Genomic DNA, 19,744 nt, shown 5'->3' on the forward strand with positions numbered 1-19,744 from the left:
GCAACTTCTCACCAAAATAATGTGAATGTTCGTACTTTACAAAAGGAATGCTACCAAAGCTCTTCTAAGAAATTTATAAACTTTTTTTTTACCAGTATAGAAAGTAATTGTTGAACACACATTCTACTAATTGTAATGACAGTTCACTTTATTTCCTCTTTTGTCTAGACCTAAAGTAAAGTTATATAATTCATATTAATAGCCCATATTGGGATCTGGCAGCACACCATCTGAAGGGGTGGTACTCTGACTTGAGCTGTATTAATCATATTCCATTGGAAATACATCCTCACTATTGGTCAAGAATCAGTACCTTAAAGAAAACACCACCAAGTACCAGTTGGGTACAGGCTAATGTAGCAGGGAATAAATAGCAAGGAGCAAATTCATAATCCGGGCTATAGTCAGTGCCAAACACATGAATTAATTTAAAGGTGTTTGAATTTCCATGTTTCCTTCATTTTATATCAGAGACCACAGACTCAGCCAATATCTTTGTGTTGATACTGTAATCAGTGCATATAAACCATAATTATTACAACTCATATTCATATAGCCTTTCACAGTTTACACAAAGATATCATATGCATTATCCAATTGAGCCCTCACAAGCACCAAGCACTATGTTGCTATCCCCATTGGGCAAACTGAGTCCCAGAAAGAGTGAATGACTTGCTCTGTGTCAAGAAACTATTAACTGACAGAGATGGGCTCCTGACTCCCAATTTGGGGCTGTTTCTGTTGAACTGCAAAGCTTCCATGACAAATCATTCTTCAAAATAAAAATAGAAATAGGACAAAACTCTGGTTCATCCATTCATGACTTGTTTTTCCTCGCTCTGGATGCAATCTTGTCCCTAGCCAAAACACATACATATTTGAAGGGCGAGGGGGTACAGTGATGACTGCAAAATAAAACACACACTAAGTGGGAATGGCTTGGATTAAACATTTTAACTTTGTTTGCTGAAAATAAATACCTAATACACAGACCCACAGCTATAAAACTGAAAGAGACCTTGAAAGTCATCTGTTCTTTTACCATTTCACAGATGAGGAAAACACAATGATGCAGAAGGCAGGGGACACCCTAAACGTCACCCTAGTAACTGCTAACTGGTAGCAAAGCCAGGACCACACAGTCAGGCTCTCTTTGCTGGCTCCATGCTCTGATTGTGTTTCCTGATTGAAGGACAAATCACAGTCCATATATTTACAAGGAACCATCACAGTGCTAGAGAGATTAGAAAATTGGATCTTACTCAGCAACATCATGAGTGTAAAAATTATTGATATTTTACATATCATTTAAAGTAGCAAGAACTTTGCTTCCTATAAGAAAAAGAATCAACGTATATGTTTTAGACTCATTGCTAAGGTCGAGGATAATTTATAAAATATGACTTTTTCTTCCCTTAAGATATACAGAGCTTTTTGAATTTTGTTATTATAATAGACTTAAATACATTCAAAAACAGGATAGTCTCTCAAAAGTGTCACCACCTTTAACTTACATGAAGAATAAAAAAACAGTAACAATGTCGCATCATCTTTTCTAGATACAGGTCTCTTCAACCTGCTGAGGACATTGTCCCATCCCTGTTCACATCCACTGCCTGTCTTTTTCCGGAGTCTTCAGGAGGTTATTGGCAAGCTATTTTGAATGTAGGTGACTTCTAATTTCCTCTCTTGAATTTAAATACTCGGCAACAAAATATCTCAAGTTTAACTGACCAACAAATCTAAAAATGGCTCAACTTGTAAGCCACTTGCTACTTAAATAATATTGATTTCCACATTAAAAAAATAAATAATCTCATTAGACTTTATTGTACCTGTGAGTCCTTTAAAAAGACTTCACTCTCCAATTCAAATCTAATATGAAATTCTTTTTGGAGAGGCAAAATATAAGAATTTTGTAGATATCGAACATCATTCCATAAAAAAAGAAAAAACCGTTTATGTAGACCAATAGTAAACCACACAGATGACAGAAAATATTGACAATAAAATTAGGTTTTTTTTTTCTCTCATTCATAAGATCATTTTTCCACCTTAATACAAGGTCTAATCTTTAGCAGATGCCGGTGGTAATTGAGGGAAAATTCCATCCTTCACGTTTTAATCAATCTGAGGAAGGTTTTCTCCACAGTTGAAGAGCTGCTTGAATTCTGAAGTGTAGTCTGGACTCCAGGGAGTAATCTTTGTAGTTGTTTCTAAAGACAGTAACAATAGAATTGTGACGTCAAAGTTCCTTTGTATACCAGGGTACCACCACCATCCTCCCCTTCCTCATTCCTTATTTGCTTTCAAGTGGAACATGGATAACAGCACATCTTAAAATGTAGATTCTGGCCCTGAGAGGGGAGGAGGCAATTATTCTGTATTTCTAGAAGCTTCCTGTTGGTGATCTAAAAGTCATACTTTGAGTAGCAAGGCCTACTTAATTCTAAGCCATTCACAAACACAGCAAGAAGGTTACAAGGAGGGCTTAACATTTTAAGCCTAAATAGTTGTGAACTATTCCTAAATAGTTGACCTCCTTTTCTAAACTGGAAATTAAGGCTCCCTCCTATAAACAAGGTGAACATGATCAGTCACCTCCCAAAAGAATTATCTTGAAACTCTCATGACACAACAAAGACAACAAGATTCCTTGGTAACACCAAAATTACTTACTCCACTTCTCACAGGCAAACATCAAGGGTTTGGCCAATAACTATGGTGTGACAATGTCAAAAGAGACCATAGAAATCCACAGATTATTTAAAAACTTTACTTAGATCATTCATGTTGACTTCTCCTTGCTAGAATTGTTAAAAATCAGCAAAATGGAATGGCTTTGACTTTGGGCTCCTGCTTTCACACACTTTGTTGGCCCACGGGTGAGCTCTAACTTCTTTCTTCACAGTGGCATTCACATCTTTCTATAGCTCTTCATTTCATATAGGTCTAAAGGCTACTTATGGGTAAACTTGATAAGGGTTATTATCCAGAATAAGGGTTATTATTCAGAAGCTAAATCAACATCTTACTAGAGTTTACCAGAAGATGTAATTGAATATTTTTCTAAATGTCTGGCTACTAATTTTGGCAACTTTGCAAAGCTCCTACTGCATAAGGGAAACTGTAGACAACTGACACTTGAAATTATCGGGAAGTCTGTTTACGTTGGCATCATCGGTACTGGCTTGAGTTAGTGGTAACTTTTGATCACCAATGGTCTTGGTTTTTAGTAGTGAACTGCTAGTCTTTCACTAGCAACAGCAAATATTTTCATCATTATAATTTGCCTTTTTGAGCACTGTTTAGGCAATACTAAATATGTCCAAATAATGAATACCTGGAACAACAATATTTATAGTCCCTAGTCCACAGAAATCAAGGAAAAGCTTCCATCATCACTTACCTTGCAGTTTCTAGAACCTTCATGGCCTTGTCAATTTCCCCTTGGCTTTTGTACAAAAATGCCAACTCAAACAGAGTAAATGGCACTAGGTAGTGGTCATACTTGAGTAGCTTTTCACTAAAAGAATGAATGAAAAGCAGTTAAGTCTTAACAGAACGAGAAATGCATAATTCTTTTTCAACATACGCATTTTCCCCATTTCTCAGAAAACAGATGCAGCCCTAAGCCTATTCTCAGAGAAAAGGTTTCATTATACAGTCAAAGCATCTAATAAACTATGGCAATAAATAGTATGCTTTTAACATATTTAATCAATCAACGTGATATACCACATTAACAAAATGAAGAATAAAAAGCACACGGTTATCTCAATAGATGTAGAGAAAGCATATGACAAGATACAGCATCCATTTTTGATAAAAACTCTGAATAAAATGAGTATAGAAGGAAAGTACTTCAAGATAGTAAAGGGCATACATGACAAACCCACAGCTAATATCATTCTCAATGGAGAAAAACTGAAAGCCATCTCCTTAAGAACAGGAAGAGACAAGGGTGCCCACTTTCACCACTCTTATTTGACATAGCACTGGAAGTTTTGGCCAAAGAAATCAGGCAAGAAAAAGAAATAAAAGGGATCAAAATTGGAAAGGAAGAAGCAAAACTGTCACTATTTGCAGATGACATGGTTTTACAAATAGAAAACCCTAAAGAATCCATCAAAAAACTTTTAGAAATAATAAAAGTATATGGTCAAGTTGCAGGATACAAAATCAACATACAAAATTGAGTTGCGTTTTTATACACTAATAACCAAGTAGCAGAAAGAGAAATTAAGAATACAATCCCATTTACAATTGTAACAAAAAGAATAAAATATCTAGGAATAAACTTAACCAAAGAGGTGAAAGATCTGTACACTGAAAACTATAAAACATTGTTGAAAGAAACTGAAAAAGACACAAAGAAATGGAAAGATATTCTGTGCTCCTAGATTAGAAGAATTAACATAGTCAAAATATCTATACTTCCTAAAGCAACCTACAGGTTCAATGCAATCCCTATCAAAGTTCCAACAACATTTTTCACAGAAATAGAACAAAGAATTCTAAAATTTATATGGAACAAAAGACCCCGAATAGCCAAAGGAATCCTGATGAAGAAAACAAAGCTGGAGGTATCACACTCCCTGATTTCAAAATATATTACAAAGCTATTGTAACCAAAACAGCATGATACTGGCACAAAAACAGACACAGAGATCAATGGAATAGAATTGAGAGCCCAGAAATAAACCCACACATCTACGGACAGCTAATATTCGACAAGGGAGCCAAGAACATACAATGGAGAGAGCAGAGTCTCTTCAGAGTCTCTTCAATAAATGGTGTTGGGAAAACTGGGACAGTCACATGCAAAAGAATGAAAGTACACCATTATCTTACACCATGTGCAAAAATTAACTCAAAGTGGCTTAAAGACTTGAATGTAAGACCTGAAACCATTTAACTTTAGAAGAAAACATAGGGAGTACACTCTTCGACATCAGTCTTAGCAGCATATTTTCAAGTACCATGTCTGCTTAGGCAAGGGAAACAACAGAAAAAATAACCAAATAGGACTACATCAAACTAAGAAGCTTCTGCACAGCAAAAGAAACCATCAAGAAGACGAAAAGACAGCCTAACAACTGGGAGAAGATATTTGCAAACCATGTATCTGATAAGGGGTTAATATCCAAAATATACAAAGAACTCATGCATCTCAACAACAAAAAAACTAACAACTCAATTTAAAAACGGGCAAAAGATCTGAACAGATATTTCTCCAAAGAAGATATACAGATGGCCAACAGGCAAATGAAAAGATGTTCAACATCATTAACAATCAAGGAAATGCAAATCAAAACCACAATGAGATATCACCTCACTCCTGTCAGAATGGTTATAATTAACAAGACAGGAAACAATAGGTGTTGGAGAAGATGTGGAGAGAAGGGAACCCTCATACGCTGCTTGTGGGAGTGCAAACTGGTACAGCCACTATGGAAAACAGTATGGAGGGTCTTCAAAAAATTAAGAATAGATCTACCATATGATCCAGTTATTCCACTGCTGGGTATTTTTCCAAGAACATGAACACATGAATGCAAAAAGATACATGCACCCCTATGTTAATTGCAGCATTATTCACAATAGCCAAGATTTGGAAGCAACCAAGGTGCCCCCCAAGGGACGAATGGATAAAGAAGATGTGGCATATATACACAACGGAATAGTACGCAGGCAAAAGAAATGATGAAATGCAGCCATTTGTGACAACATGGATGGACCTTGAGGGTATTATGCCAAGTGAAATAAGTCAGAGGGAGAAAGTCAAATACCATACGATCTCACTCATAAGTAGAAGATAAAAATGACAAACAAACACATAGAAACAGAGATTGGATTGGTGGTTACCAGAGGGGAAGTGGGGAGGGAGGAAGGCAAAAAGGATGATTAGGCACATGTGTGTGGTGATGGATGGTAATTAGTCTTTGGGTGGTGAACATGATGTAATCTACACAGAAATCTAAATATATAACGATGTACATCAGAAATTTATATAATGTTATAAACCAATGTTACCACAATAAAAAAAAAAGACCATTAAAAAATATATATATTAATCTTTTACTTTATTCCTTAATCTACATCCAGCCCTGAGGATTGTTTACTGCCCCTTCAGTAGATGAATGTATGAGATCTTCCAAGATTAACTCTGGGAAAGACAAGATCATCCTCCTGAACATGAAGAAATGACTCCATTTAGAAATAGGAACGCTGTATTACATTTTACTAAGGTTCAACTCCCTTTGTATTGTTAAGTCTGATTACGCTAAAAACCATCAATAAAGAAGTGGTCAACACTTCTGTTTTCAGTAATATTATCAAAACTCTCTGACTACAAACCATCTAGAAGCACTGGAAAAAATATGGATAACACCCTTTCAAATGCATAGTGCAGCGCACAAGAACATAAAAAGAACTCTTCAGCTGAAAAGAAAAAAAAGCCAGTCTCTAAGTGTGTGCATGATGCCAAAGCAGTCCTGGGGTCTGCTTCAGCCTGAATCGACCAGGGCTGTGTGTCACTGGCCATCCAGGAGATGAGGTCCTGAGCCCAGATAGAGCAGGGAGCTGGGGCTGAGACCTCTATATAAAGCTGGGGCCCTATCCCATTAGAGAAAGAGTGGATTAGAGAAAAACACCCCCTGGCACAGGACAAAGACAAGGGCACTCGGCTCCTTGGCCTGTGTTTCAGGTGGGAAGGAAAAACACATTCCTTGGGAAATTAATAACCAATAGGCCTGCCCACACACAGATACAATTCAAATTCACATTGCCCAAATGATCCAAGAACCTGCTGTAAGCAACTAAATTAACATGAAAGTGGGCCAGGGCTGGAAAAGCCTTTGGGGCACCTGGCAGAAATAAAAGGAAAACCACTTTTCGTCAATCCTAGCCTCATAGGCGTCTCAAGATAAAACCCCACTGAAGGTTAGCTCACAATCCAAATTATAAAACACAGGAGCAACCAATTCACTACAGGTTCAATAAACACAACAAAGCGCACAAATGGGTCATCCTTTTGATTCTTATAAAAACACCAATAAAATAGAACTCAATGGATACTTTAACATGTTTACTAAAAACAGTATATTACTTATTTGGACAATAGACATGGTCTGTTTCCTCTTCTTATAAGAACACCAGTCCTCCTCCATTCTCATAAAATACTGTAGAAAGAAGGGGATCAGTGGCCATGAGTGGAAAGGCATATGATATGGAACAGAGGATGTCAACTGGCGATGTGTGGCTGTGATCTACTCGGCTTACAGTGTTATTGAAAACTTTGAGCAAATATTTAAAAATCGGGAGATTTTACATAAAATCTACATTCCAGGCTTTTCATGAAAAATTGTGGGGATTATTGCTACTGGGCCTACATCATACAGAGCAATAATCACTTAGAGCTAAGGAGTGGCTGCATTCCTTAGAGAGAACGCACGATCTTCCCAATCTACAGTGCCTACAATCCCTACTCCTGGGGTCACTCAGTAAGGTTACTTGTTCGGCCCTTGTAGATATTTTCATTTGTGACTCCAGATATAGAGAAGAGGGCCAGGCATCAGAACTTTGACTCAACTCTCTACTGAGTAAGGAGCAGGATATCATCAATAATGCTATCGGGAAAACCAGAACAAACCCTCATTTATATACAGAAAAAATGCCCTTTGCCAAAAGAGAAACAGTTATTGTGTTCATCGCATGTCTTTTCTCCCTGCCCAATTATTATCACAGTGATGGCCAGTCTGTTGACTCAACTCTGAACGCCTAGGATCCAGCACAGTCTCTGGCACAGAGTGGGTGCTCAGATATCTGTGGAATAAATGAATGGAAAAACAAATGCATGAATTGAAAAACTGTCAGAGGTTCAGTAATCATGGCCAGAATTTAGACAGACACCTGATAGCCTGGCCATAAATTTAGTTTTCACGTGCCACCTTTCAACACCAAGTGGAAATGCATAAAGCCGTGTTCCACTTAGATTATAAGAAAAGACTACTGGATTCTCTTTCTGGTGACACCAAGTCAAAGGTTAGCAGCAGGAGACAAAAGCATCTCCTCCTCACAGCGATTCCCCAGAAGTCACAAGGTACACTCAGGTTGGTTTCCATGTCTGGTTTTACCTTTGGACAACATGATTGAAACACAGTTCCGCTTGCATGGGCCGCTGTAAGTTCTTGAGGCAGCATCCTTTCAGCAGCTTCACCAAACACTCGTCATCCACAGAGTAGTCAGTCAAGGCTTCACGCAAAACAAAAACCACACACAAAAAGAAAAAGACTTTTTAAACTCCTAATTAAGAGGAAGAACTAAGAGCGATTAGGGTTCAGAGGGATCGTTTAAAAATAAGGAAAATATTTTTAGCATTTGCTATGCCTCGCTAAATGAAATACAATGGAAATATTTTAAATTAAAATATTGAGTTTACCACGTTAATACATCATTTTATTAAAGGGTTCGCTCTAGTCACCTAAAAAAATTTTTCAGGCTCTCCTATTCTGAGTTACATGACCTTAGATATAACAATAGGAAATCTGAACTCTAAATAAAGTACGAGCTTTATTAACTCTCTAAAAGGGAAAGCCACGAGGAGCATGAGGGCTGCCTCTTCCTGTGGTTCTGGCGTCTAACCGTGTTGGCTCCGTGCTGGAGAGGATAACACTCCCATATGGGGAAGCAGATGGCTTCCTCCTGATTAAAAATTCAGGACACAGAAAACCCTCCCCAGATCATTATGTTTACAACTTATCAATTCTCCCCGGTTATGTTCTTTCGGAGAGAAATTATATCATAAAATTAGACAAAATGGTTCCGAAGGACATGCGAGGTACCTAAAATCCTCACAAACTTCTAACTGCTTGAACTAATGGGAGGTTTTTCTTTCATCACTTTTTGCCCTTTCAGCCCAGGGCTGTAGAGTATTTAACAGAAGGAACCATATGATGTGTGACATCTATGTGACAAAGGTAGCCATCTCAGACCTACCACTTTTGAATTTGGGGTTTTTTGCAAGTTCCGTGCAACTAAGGCAGCGTTGCAAGACAGACTGATAATTTATACATCTCAGGCTGTGACAAAGCGAGGAGGGGGGAAATGAACCAAACTAATGAGGCCCTGGGGGTCCCTCTTATTGGAATCCTCCTGCTTTCGGTACAAACCTCAGAACTCACTGTGAACACAGGCTGGTGCTTTAGCCGGTAAATTGCTTATATATGGGAGGTTAATGATGATACTTAACCAACTAGAAGGGGGTCACTTTACAACTAGGTGCTGAACATAGCTGATATTCACATCTCACTTCCAAGCTCTGATAGGTCATTTACCAAGAAAATCACAGATAATACCACATTACCTTTCCTAACACTTAAGGACCATTTTTCTACCAAAAAATCTTATCACGGATGCTGATTGAAGTATACATCCAAGAACAATATCTTCCCAGGCCTAGAACCAAAACCTGAAGGTCCGTACTGGATACTAGTTTTTAGCATCATTTTAGCATCACTCTATGCATCTTATGACAGTTTGTGTTATCACAACATTCTGGTGCTCAGTGAACAATTTTGCTGAGGAATAGACACAACACGATGGAAGGTTAAAGTACCAATAAAGCCACACTTAGCTTTATTTAGATCACGAGTTAGGGATACGGAAAATGGGTTCAAAAGCACCTCATTCCTCCAAAAACCTTAAAAGTAAAACCCTTATTCCCTCAGACCACAGAGTACTTTGTCAGATGATTATTTTCCCTTAAAAAATGAAAGCTTTATCATGATTCTCAACCTCATGAGTGAGTGCGTGGGTGAACATTTCATCAGAGAGTTTCCATTTTACATTCCAAGAAAATTACATGATAATGCTACCAGAGCACATTTTTTCATCTCCAAAGATCTGCTGAACTTAATAATAAAACAGAGGGTAGGCTGAAGAAAAAGCAAGTTTAAGGCCTAAACCACACAAATATCTCCACTGAACTTTTGAGAAGCTAGTTCAAATGCAACAAAAGAAAAATTTGAAAATAGATTTAGAAAGTGAAAAGCCAGAAAGGAAGTAACACTTTCCTCTTTATGTGACTCTGATTATGTTTGCTATATAATTCCATCAAGCAAATTAATGGCAACAAATAGTCAGAGAGGAATTTCTGTACCAACTTCTGGCTAGTGCTAAATTTTGTTAGACTTCAAATGAAACACTGATGGAGTTAATAGCAAACACTGACTCCAGGCATACTAGCAAGCATTTTTCTCTTTAAACAGTATCCTCCCTTTGTATCTGTGGTCAGTCTTTCAAAACTACGGCATTGTCAGAGCAGAACACCAATTGTATCCATGACCATCTTTTACTTTAGAGACACCTGTCAAAGGTAGAAGCAAAACCACATTCAATTCCCCGTAACAGTGGGAGGGGAGGGGGTTAGGGTGGAGGCTGAAGACACCTCAGGGTTACAAACTCACTCCATTTCCCAATTTTGGATTTTTTTCCCTGACTCAGAAAGATAGGAGCTTAATTATTAAAAGGTCATGAGAGGGGGAAGGGGGGTGGTGTGGAGGGGGAATCAGTTAATCTTCCTACATAAAACAACAGACCTGGAAGAGAGCATCATAAATTTCATGTACAACATCTGGCAAAGGTGATCTTCAGAAAAGAAACCAACTTTTTTTTTTTTTTTTTTTTACCAAGAGGAAGATAGACAAAGACAGAGTTGTAAGAAGTATGGCGTGTCTGTCGGAGCTTCCCTCAGCCCTGCTGGAGGATCTCTAAAGCCTCTCTTCTCAACATGTCATTAAAAGAGGAAAGAGGATGGAGGGAGAGGCCTGGTTTTCTAAACCTCTATTGCATTCTACCTGCACAGTCTAATACACATATTACTGCTTTAATTTTTTCCCCTAACCAACAGAGGAGCAAAATAAATTTAGGGTTAGGGAGTGAAGAGCCTGCACAAATAGAAAAAACCCAGTGGTCCTTCAGGACTTCGTAACATACAAAGACCCCACCCTCTGGTGGTACATATTCGTCTATACACAAAGGATGCATATTCAAACATCAGAATTTATTCTACTGAACCAAAACCCTTACCTCTGAAGGAAAACAGAAGCAAGCTGGCCTACTTTTCTAGAGAAAAAAATAGTCTATGTTTTCACTTAATAAAAAGTTTTCCCTTACTTCCTAGTTTTTACAAATGCACTTATTTTAAAACATTCATTTTTCCATTTAACTTGTGGATATGTGGGTTTTAATTATAGATAATTCCACTAATGGCAGGAATGATGCTTTCTTTACCTATCATAATTTTATATCTAATATGGAAAACCTGTATGTTAAAATGAGCAAATTAATGAAAACTGGCCAAATTAGTTGAAAAAAAATGAATACTAGTAAATTTGTTCAAAAGCCCAAATGGATTTTACAGAATTGCATTCTGTGACATCTCATTTTTAAGGTGAACTTTCATGGAGTTTCTTTTAATTTAACTTTCAAAATGATGTGACTTTGTGTTGATTTTCCACTCAAAATGAAATAGTTTTCCTTTTTGAAATTATTTCACATTAAAAATAATAAAAATAACCTCACATCCATTAGGATAGCTCTTACCAAAAACAAACAAAGAAATAAGCAAACCCAGAAAATTACATGTGTTGACAAGGATGTGGAGAAATTGGACCCTTGTGTACAGTGGGTGGGAATGTAAAATGGTACAGCCACTGTAGAAAACAGTATGGCACTTGCTCCAAAAATTAAAAATAGAAATGCCATATGATCCAGCAATTCCACTTATGGGCATATATCTAAAAGAATTGAAAGCAGGGTCTCAAAAAAATATTTGTATACTCATGTTCAAAGAAGTATTATTCAAAATAGCCAAAAGGTGGAAACAACCCAAATGTCCGTGGGTGGAGGAATGGATAAACAAAATGTGGTACTATATACATCCAATGAAATACTACAGGGACTGGGGCAGGGGGAAATGGGGAATTATTGCTTAATGGGTGTGAACAAGTTCTGGAGACTGGTTACACAACCATGTGAATATACCTACTAGTGAACCATACCGTTAAAAATGGTTAACATGGTAAATCTGATGCTGTGTGCATCTCACAATTAAAAATTAAAAAGACACAATTATTTCAAAAAATAGTAAGGAAGTTTATCACAACTCCATACTAATAAAAACTATGTAGAAAATATGTTAGTGATGGCACATCTAGAACAACACATAACGTCTGAAATGGCCATAGAGTGAGTCTGTAGTCCATACTTATACATACGCTCCTTCGGTGCTTTGTTAAATATTAACTTTAGATTCCACTTTTCCGTCCCAGTTTCGTGAGCCTCCTCATCCGCTTGTGTCCCTGGTGCCCAGAAACCAAAGCGAATTATCAGTCTGTGAAGATGAATACCTCAACATTTTGGCTTCTATACCCAACCTCCAGCTCATAAGGGGCTGAAGTGTTACAACTTTTCTATAAAAGAGGGAGGAAAAAGAAGAGAAAGGGAACAATGATTTTTTGCAAAAATACTCCCTTTTAGATGGGAAGGTGATATGGCTCACCCTTTGCATGTGACTTTTTTTTCAATAGTAGAGCAGAATGTTCACTCACCTATGTTCGCTCTCCCTATGACCACCGGTTTGTATTCGCAAGATGGCTGATGGGGGGTGGGGATCTGTGCCCTCAAAACAGCACTGCTCCTTGTTCTACTGGATTCTTAGCTATCCAGCCCGGAACTTTTACCTTGTTAGCAGAAAGCCCACTGATTCAGCTTTCATTCTTTTTTATTACTTCTCCTTATTGACGGCATTTTAAAGCTAGAATTATTTTAAATATGGAAAGCAGCCTAAACGCCCAACAATACTGAAAGAGTTGATTGAATTATGTTAGATTAGCTCTGTGGAGTGCTATGAAACTTTTGAAATTATTAAACAACTATTTAGCATTATTTAATTAAAAAGTTGATGATAAAAATAAAACTACCATATGATCCAGCAATTCCACTGTTGGTTATTTATCTGAAGAAAACAAAAACACTAACTCAGAGATATAAGCAGTCCCATGTTCACTGCAGCACTGCTTACAAGAGCCAAGATATGGAAACAACCAAAGTGTCCATCTATGAATGAATGGATGAGAAAATGTGGTATACATACACAATGAATATTATTCAGCCACACAACGAATGAAATCTTACCATTTGCAATAACATGGATGAACCTTGAGGGTATTATGCTAAGTGAAATAAGTCAGACAGAGAAAGACAAATACCATATGATCTCACATAGATGTGGAATCTAAGAAAAAAAAAAACCAAGCTCATCATAGATACAGAGAACAGATTTGTAATTGCCAATGACATGGAGTGGGGATAGGGTGAAACGGGTGAAGGAGGTCAAATGGTACAAACTTCTGGTTATAAAAGAAATAAGTCATGAGGATCTAACAATGTACAGCATGGTGACTATAGTTAATAATACTGTACTGCATATTTAAAAGTTGCTAAGAGAGTAGATCTTAAAAGTTCTCATAACAAGAAAAAATTTTTGCAACTATGTACAGTGACAAATGTGAACTGGACTTATTGTTGCAATCATTTCACAGTGTATACAAATATTAAACCCTTCTGTTATACACCTGAAACTAATAATGTTATATGTCAATTATACCTCAATAAAGAAAAATTTATGATATGTTAAATGAAAAGAAACAGGCTAGTGTATGTCCAGGTATACTATGATTGTAACTATAAAAATAAGGCTAGGATGGAATACACAGAAATTGGAAATTAATTGTATTATTAAGTGGTAATGGTTAAGACTCCCAGGCTTTAACTTTCCATACTTACTTTCATTTTGTAAAGCTGCCTCAGCCTTTTCGACAGTTACCAACAGATTTTCAGAAAGGTCTTTTCTTTTGCTCACTATTGGAAAACCATTCCACACATACATCATTTCCTAATGAGGAAGAATAAAAAACCATTGGCAATTATGTGAGGTTACTCAGCGTCCTTCACAACGACGAAACTATGTATGCATGTTTTGCCTTGGTTGCTAGGGAACTCAAGACAACATTTAGAGATCATTTTCCTCAGCTTTCGTCATTTGGCAATTAGTGATACAATTTCCCCTTTTCTCATTTTATTATAGGCCTTTTGCCTTTTAAACTGTGAAGTAATTCAATATATAGTATATTATGTTTTCACTGCAAAATTAATTTACTCATTCATTTAACAAGTGTTTATTAAGCACCTACTGGTATTCAGTCCTTTGGAAGGTAACAAATTACAGATACAGAAATAAATATAATATTTTAAACTGGTACTGCGAACAATTCTATTTAACATGGATTTTTGTTGTTATTTTTAAGTAAAGGGAAACATTTAAAAATATCTGCCAATTGTTTACATAAAATATCTCCAAGGACATCACTGGAAATGAACACAGGAAATATTTTACTGGGCTCAGGTTCCTTTATACCATTAAAAACATGTGACAGTCCAGTAACGCATTCCAAAATGCAGGAAATACATTCACTTAAAGGCCATATGGCTAAATGACAGCCCCTGAAAATGTAAACTAATGATTTCTCATTGCAAATTACATTTAATAGGCTAACAGATGAGAATTTTTTTGAACCAAAAGCAAATGTGCTCTTGCCTGAAAATATTTTTCTAATCTTCCTGGTAGTGCAGTTCATATCTTGAAAGGCACGAAATAAGCAGGGTAATTCGTATCTTCTTGGAAATAAATGAATTTTAAAATATGGTAAAGGTATTGTTTGAACAGCCTCTTACAGGGAAGCGGTGGAAATGAGGAAAATACATTCGAGCAAAGTGGCAACAAAGTCATGTTTACTTTCTGGCGCTGAAAACTAAGATCACAAGACTCTACTTCTTTTATATCTGACAGTTTCTTCTTGGTCATGGTGTAAGAGCTCAATTCAATAATTAATGGAATATTTATTTTAATCGATGATTTTTAAAATTTTGTTTTTATTGATGGAATATATTCTATCAGAAGAAGGAATATATTTTATCTTCATATCTGAGATTTTTATGAAAAATAGGATTTTGATAAAATTCCTAGTTACCACGAATTCAAGCCAATTCTACTGGAAAAATAAGTGCAGTGAGTTAACCTTCCTCAGGACTCTTAATAACCAAAGCAAAATATAGTTATGTACACACTAGCACTAAGTTCTAGGGCAGAGAAAGGACTATGACGTTCCAGAAAATTTTCAGGAAAGTTCTGTGGCCCAGGAAGAGAAAATTTCCCAGTGCAAATCACTTGACAGAGAAACGAATCAGGAATGGAGCTAAAAGCTATAAGTGGTAAAACAGCAGCAGGCCCCTACATTAGCTGGGAAAGGGGATATCCCGTCATTTTTGTGATTTGCCCGCTGTTCTTGTTTTTATCTGTGCTCAGATATGACTACAGTGTGGTCACGTTTTTGTCTTGCTCCTCACAGGCACGGAATAAGCTGGTCTGATGGTGGTATTCTTTGAGATTGTTTATCTTAAGCAGGTAACACATGGACCTACATACTAGGTACAGGCTAGCTGCTATCTGACACCTGTTAGGGGCTGCAGTTTTCTTTCTCGTAGAATATATAGAGAGCTTCTAGAAGTCAGTAATAAAACAATAAGCAACTTGATGAAAAATCAGGAAAGTATATAAACAACAATCCACAAGAGAAGACATAAAAATGAATAAGCAAGCACATGAAAAGAATGTTCAACCACACCAATAAGGAAATGCAAGTTAAAATAATAAATGTCTACACTGTTGGTAGAAGTTTAAGTTGCGACAGTCTTTTTGGAGGGCAATTTGGTGATGTCAAAGTATTAAATGTGTATATCCTTTAACCAGGAATCCCATTTTAATGGTCCCAGAGAATTATATGCCCATGTACAAAAGGAGGAATATAAAGAATTTTTATTGTAGCATGTTTGTAATAGTAAAAACTGGAAACAACTAAATAACCATCAAGGGGGAAGAATTGAATAAACTCTGGGATACAAAAGAAACCCAGGAAACCTCAAAGGAGGAGTGGAGACGTCAGGTTGCACTAAATGGGTTTCCTGTGCTACCTGACTACCTATGCAAAAGTAAAGCCCTGAAGAGCCACAGTAATTTGATATATTCAGTACTTTTTAAAGAAGTCTTCATGAAGAAAATTTAAGTTCAAATTATGCTTTTCATGAAGTCTAGCCTAAATGGACTAAGAATGTGAATGCCAGCATTGCTCTGTCAAACACAGCAGCCACCAGCCGCTTAAGGCTCCTGAGCACTGGAAACATGGCCAACCCAAGATGTGCTCCAAGAGTCAAGCACACACCAGATGTCAAGGAATTAGTATCATATAAACAAATGTGAAACATCTCATTTTTTATTGATTACATGTTCAAATGATAAATTGTGCATATACTGGGTTAAACAAAATATAGTCTTAAAATGATTTTCATGTTTCCTTTTCCTTTTTAATTTTCTACCTTTTAATTTTCTATGTGGCTGCTAGGAAAGGTAAAATTACATAGGTGGCTTGCATTCTAATTAACTAAACCACTTCAGTCAACTCACCTCTCTCTGCCCGAATGTCCTTATCTGTTAAATGGGACTACAAAGAGAAACTACCCTCAGAGAGTTACTGTAAGAATTAAATGATACATATATATTTTTTCTCCCCAAAGCCCCAGTACATGGTTCTATAGCCTAGTTGCAAGTCTGTCTAGTTTCTCTACGTGAGCTGCTGCCACAGCATGGCAACTGACAGATGGGTGGTGTGGTTCCACAACCAGGAAATGAACCTGAGCCACCAAAGTGGTGAGAGCACCAAACTTTAACTCATAGGCCATCCGGGCTGGCTTGATATATTTTTTTAAATAGCCTTTATCATAATGCTGAAACATACCAACTAGTCAAAAAATATTAGCTATAATTTTATTATTGAATTATTAAGAATTTATTTATAAATGTTCACCTAACAAAAAACACTTACAGTGGTTTTTAATTGAGCTAAACTTCACAACAAAAGTTAGATATTCTCCCTGCCGCTGTGAACAATTTTATTTCTGGAATGCAAACAGTAAATAAAATAAAGGCTGATACCAGGGCAGGCAAGATGAGCTTCACAGGTGCAGGCAACGAGGGGGAGTATCGGCGAGACTTCCTCACAGCAAACTTCTCGGTAGGGATGGACTTCCCAGCAATTCTCTGCTTCAAGCTGTCCACCTGTCTGTGAAGAGCCCCAGCCCCAGCCCCAGGGACAGGCCATTAGAACACAGACACTATTCACACCTGTGGTTATCACGCTGCGCTCCCCAGACCAGCAGCATCAGCAGCACCCGGAACCCTGTTCCAAACCAGACTTTCCGGCTCCACCCCAGACCTATGGAAGCAGCAACTCCCAGGCTGGGGCCAGCAACGCAGATTTTAATGAGTCCTCCAGGTGATGCAGATACAAACTCAAGTTTGAGCATCCCTGATTGACACATATGTCTTTCTACCCAACTAGGCTAATATCTTAACCGACACAGTCCAGGCAATCTGGATATAAAATTGGCAATTTCCATAAATAAGCAGGAAAGAGTTCAAACTAACTACTTACATTGTGCTAACTCAGAGAGATGGAAGAGAGTATATTGTATATTTCCTATTCCTACCTGTCAGAATGACACAGATCTATAAAATAATGTGGCTTAAAAGACAGCCATCAATTAAAGGATGATTTGAGAAGATGTTGCCCAAGCATAGGTGATTTTCAAAGTAATCAGTTAAGGACATGCACCATGTTTACAAACTTCCTCTCAAAATTCTAAGGAAGTCCAATGATGAAATTCACAAGTACATAAAAATGAGAGTATGATGGGGAGACTGCACATTCCTGGAGCACTTTCTTACATATAATTTTGTAAATGCAAACAGGTTGCAAGAGGGAATTCATGGAAATATCCAATTACATCACTGAAAGAAAGAATAAGAGGAAATAAGAGAAAAAAAAATACTCCAATATGAGGACGAGCTTGTGTTAGGTTATTTCTGAGCACAATTTGGGGATACGGATTTTAAGCCTGAATGCCCATCATTTGGCGTTCACTAACATCAGTGGAAGACGCAGTGGGAACGTGAGGTGGGGGCTGTGGGGAGGGGTCAGAAGCATGCACTGGATATGAAACCTTATGATTTAAAGATCACAGAGTCTCCTCCTGTCTACCGCAGCTACCGGCCCCCAGTCATAGCCTAGCCCACTTCCTCACCTGTAACTTTTCCAGCTCAAAGCACAAATTCAAGCACACCACCCTTGAACACCATTCTCCTCTTTCTAACTGGATTGTTCTAGCAAGACTTTCAGTCCACTTGCTCTTTCACTTTCTTCCAATCCAGCAGTCTCCTTCTTCCTCCTTGTCCCTCCATATTCCTACTTAGATTGCCCTGTCATTTACTTCTGCACACTCTGGCCCATGCCCTAACTCCCTTGCCCACTGCCCAGTCATGGCGCTCATCTGGATGAAGCTCAGTATCCATCTTCCCCACACCTGCACTGAGAGCAGATTGGTATCACTGTAAATTCATCAGCACCAACCTCGAATGGGCCCTCACATTGCCTGCTATTCCCCCAACTATGTTTCTCTCATCACCTCCCTGTGCCACTCTGCAATAATGAGTTCAAACATTCTCCACCTTCCTTAGACCTCCAGCCCCCTCCCTTCTCTTTCATCCTCAACAGATGACCCTGCGTCCTATGTCATAAAGAAAAAGAAGTTATCAGGTAGGAAGTCCTTCATCTCATACTACCACACACAAGCTGCCTACCTCTGCACCTATTCTGTATGTATTCCCTTCCGATACAATGGAGGACCTGGTCCTCCTTCTAGATCAAGCCAATCTTGCCATCACTGCTTTGGATTCGATCTCCCCCTGCCTTCCCAGGAACCTTACAAATATCACTCATCCCATTTCTTGCTTGTATGTGCAACTTCTCTTCCTCCACTGCATCCTTCCCAATGGTTTTTGAGAATGCTCAGCTCTCTCCCATTAAAATATTCTATGATAATACTATCATCTCCCTCCAACTGACTGTCTCTCTCTCTCTCTCTCTTTTCCCCTTCATAGTCAAAGTTCCAGCGAAGAATTTACACTCAACTCTCTTCATTTCTTTGTATCTCACTCACTCTTCAGCCAACTCCAGTCTGGTTGCCACCTCCATTCTATTACCTTATTAGCTCCTGCTAGGGTTATCAGCGATCTCTGTGTCACTAAATACATACTTTGTCCTTTTTATAAATGCAATACTCTGTTCTGTGGGAAACATTTTAAGTCATCCCTGACCTTTCTTTTCCTCTGACCTACATATATAAAATGTAGGGAAGAACACTAGTTTTGCTAGGGAAGACTGGACTTGGTGAGTTTAAAACACTTTGATATATCCAAGTGAAGGTGGCAAATGGGAGCTGGACATAAGGGTGTGGAGCTCAGTCATGAAGTCTGAACTTGCAATTTAAAGTTGGCTTAGTTGAGATTTCTTAAGGTCTAGCCTCTAAGACTGACCCGTGAAATAAAAAGCATCAACATTTTACAGCTGGATAAACTAGGATGAGCTTACAAAGATGCTAAAAAGGAATGGTGAGAGAAATAGGAGGAAAAATCGGACATATATTATTTGTGTAATTATTTCATTGATATTTGGTTCCACTACAAGATTATAAACTCTACAAGGACATGAGCAATACCTGTTTATTC

At 37.7% G+C, this 19,744-nt stretch overlaps 1 protein-coding gene across 22 annotated transcripts in view; it reads right to left on the reverse strand.

Annotated features, from left to right (window-relative positions):
- Positions 1-1,293: 1,293 nt before the first annotated feature.
- TTC39B (tetratricopeptide repeat domain 39B) overlaps positions 1,294-19,744 on the reverse strand; it is a 130,793-nt gene continuing 112,342 nt past the window's right edge. For 15 of the 22 annotated variants that reach the window (XM_070495389.1, XM_070495394.1, XM_070495381.1 and 12 more), the window contains 6 exons: positions 17,114-17,240; positions 13,852-13,960; positions 12,282-12,365; positions 8,139-8,256; positions 3,410-3,526; positions 1,294-2,216 (listed from right to left, as the gene is read on the reverse strand). In XM_070495389.1, the coding sequence (XP_070351490.1) occupies positions 2,126-2,216; positions 3,410-3,526; positions 8,139-8,256; positions 12,282-12,365; positions 13,852-13,960; positions 17,114-17,240 (646 nt within the window). In that variant the 3' untranslated portion in view covers positions 1,294-2,125. The remainder of the gene's footprint in view (positions 2,217-3,409; positions 3,527-8,138; positions 8,257-12,281; positions 12,366-13,851; positions 13,961-17,113; positions 17,241-19,744) is intronic. The other 7 variants (XM_070495397.1, XM_070495384.1, XM_070495391.1 and 4 more) reach the window with 1 other exon arrangement.

This window comes from Equus asinus, chromosome 23 (assembly GCF_041296235.1).
Source record: "Equus asinus isolate D_3611 breed Donkey chromosome 23, EquAss-T2T_v2, whole genome shotgun sequence".
NCBI classification, from domain to species: domain Eukaryota; kingdom Metazoa; phylum Chordata; class Mammalia; order Perissodactyla; family Equidae; genus Equus; species Equus asinus.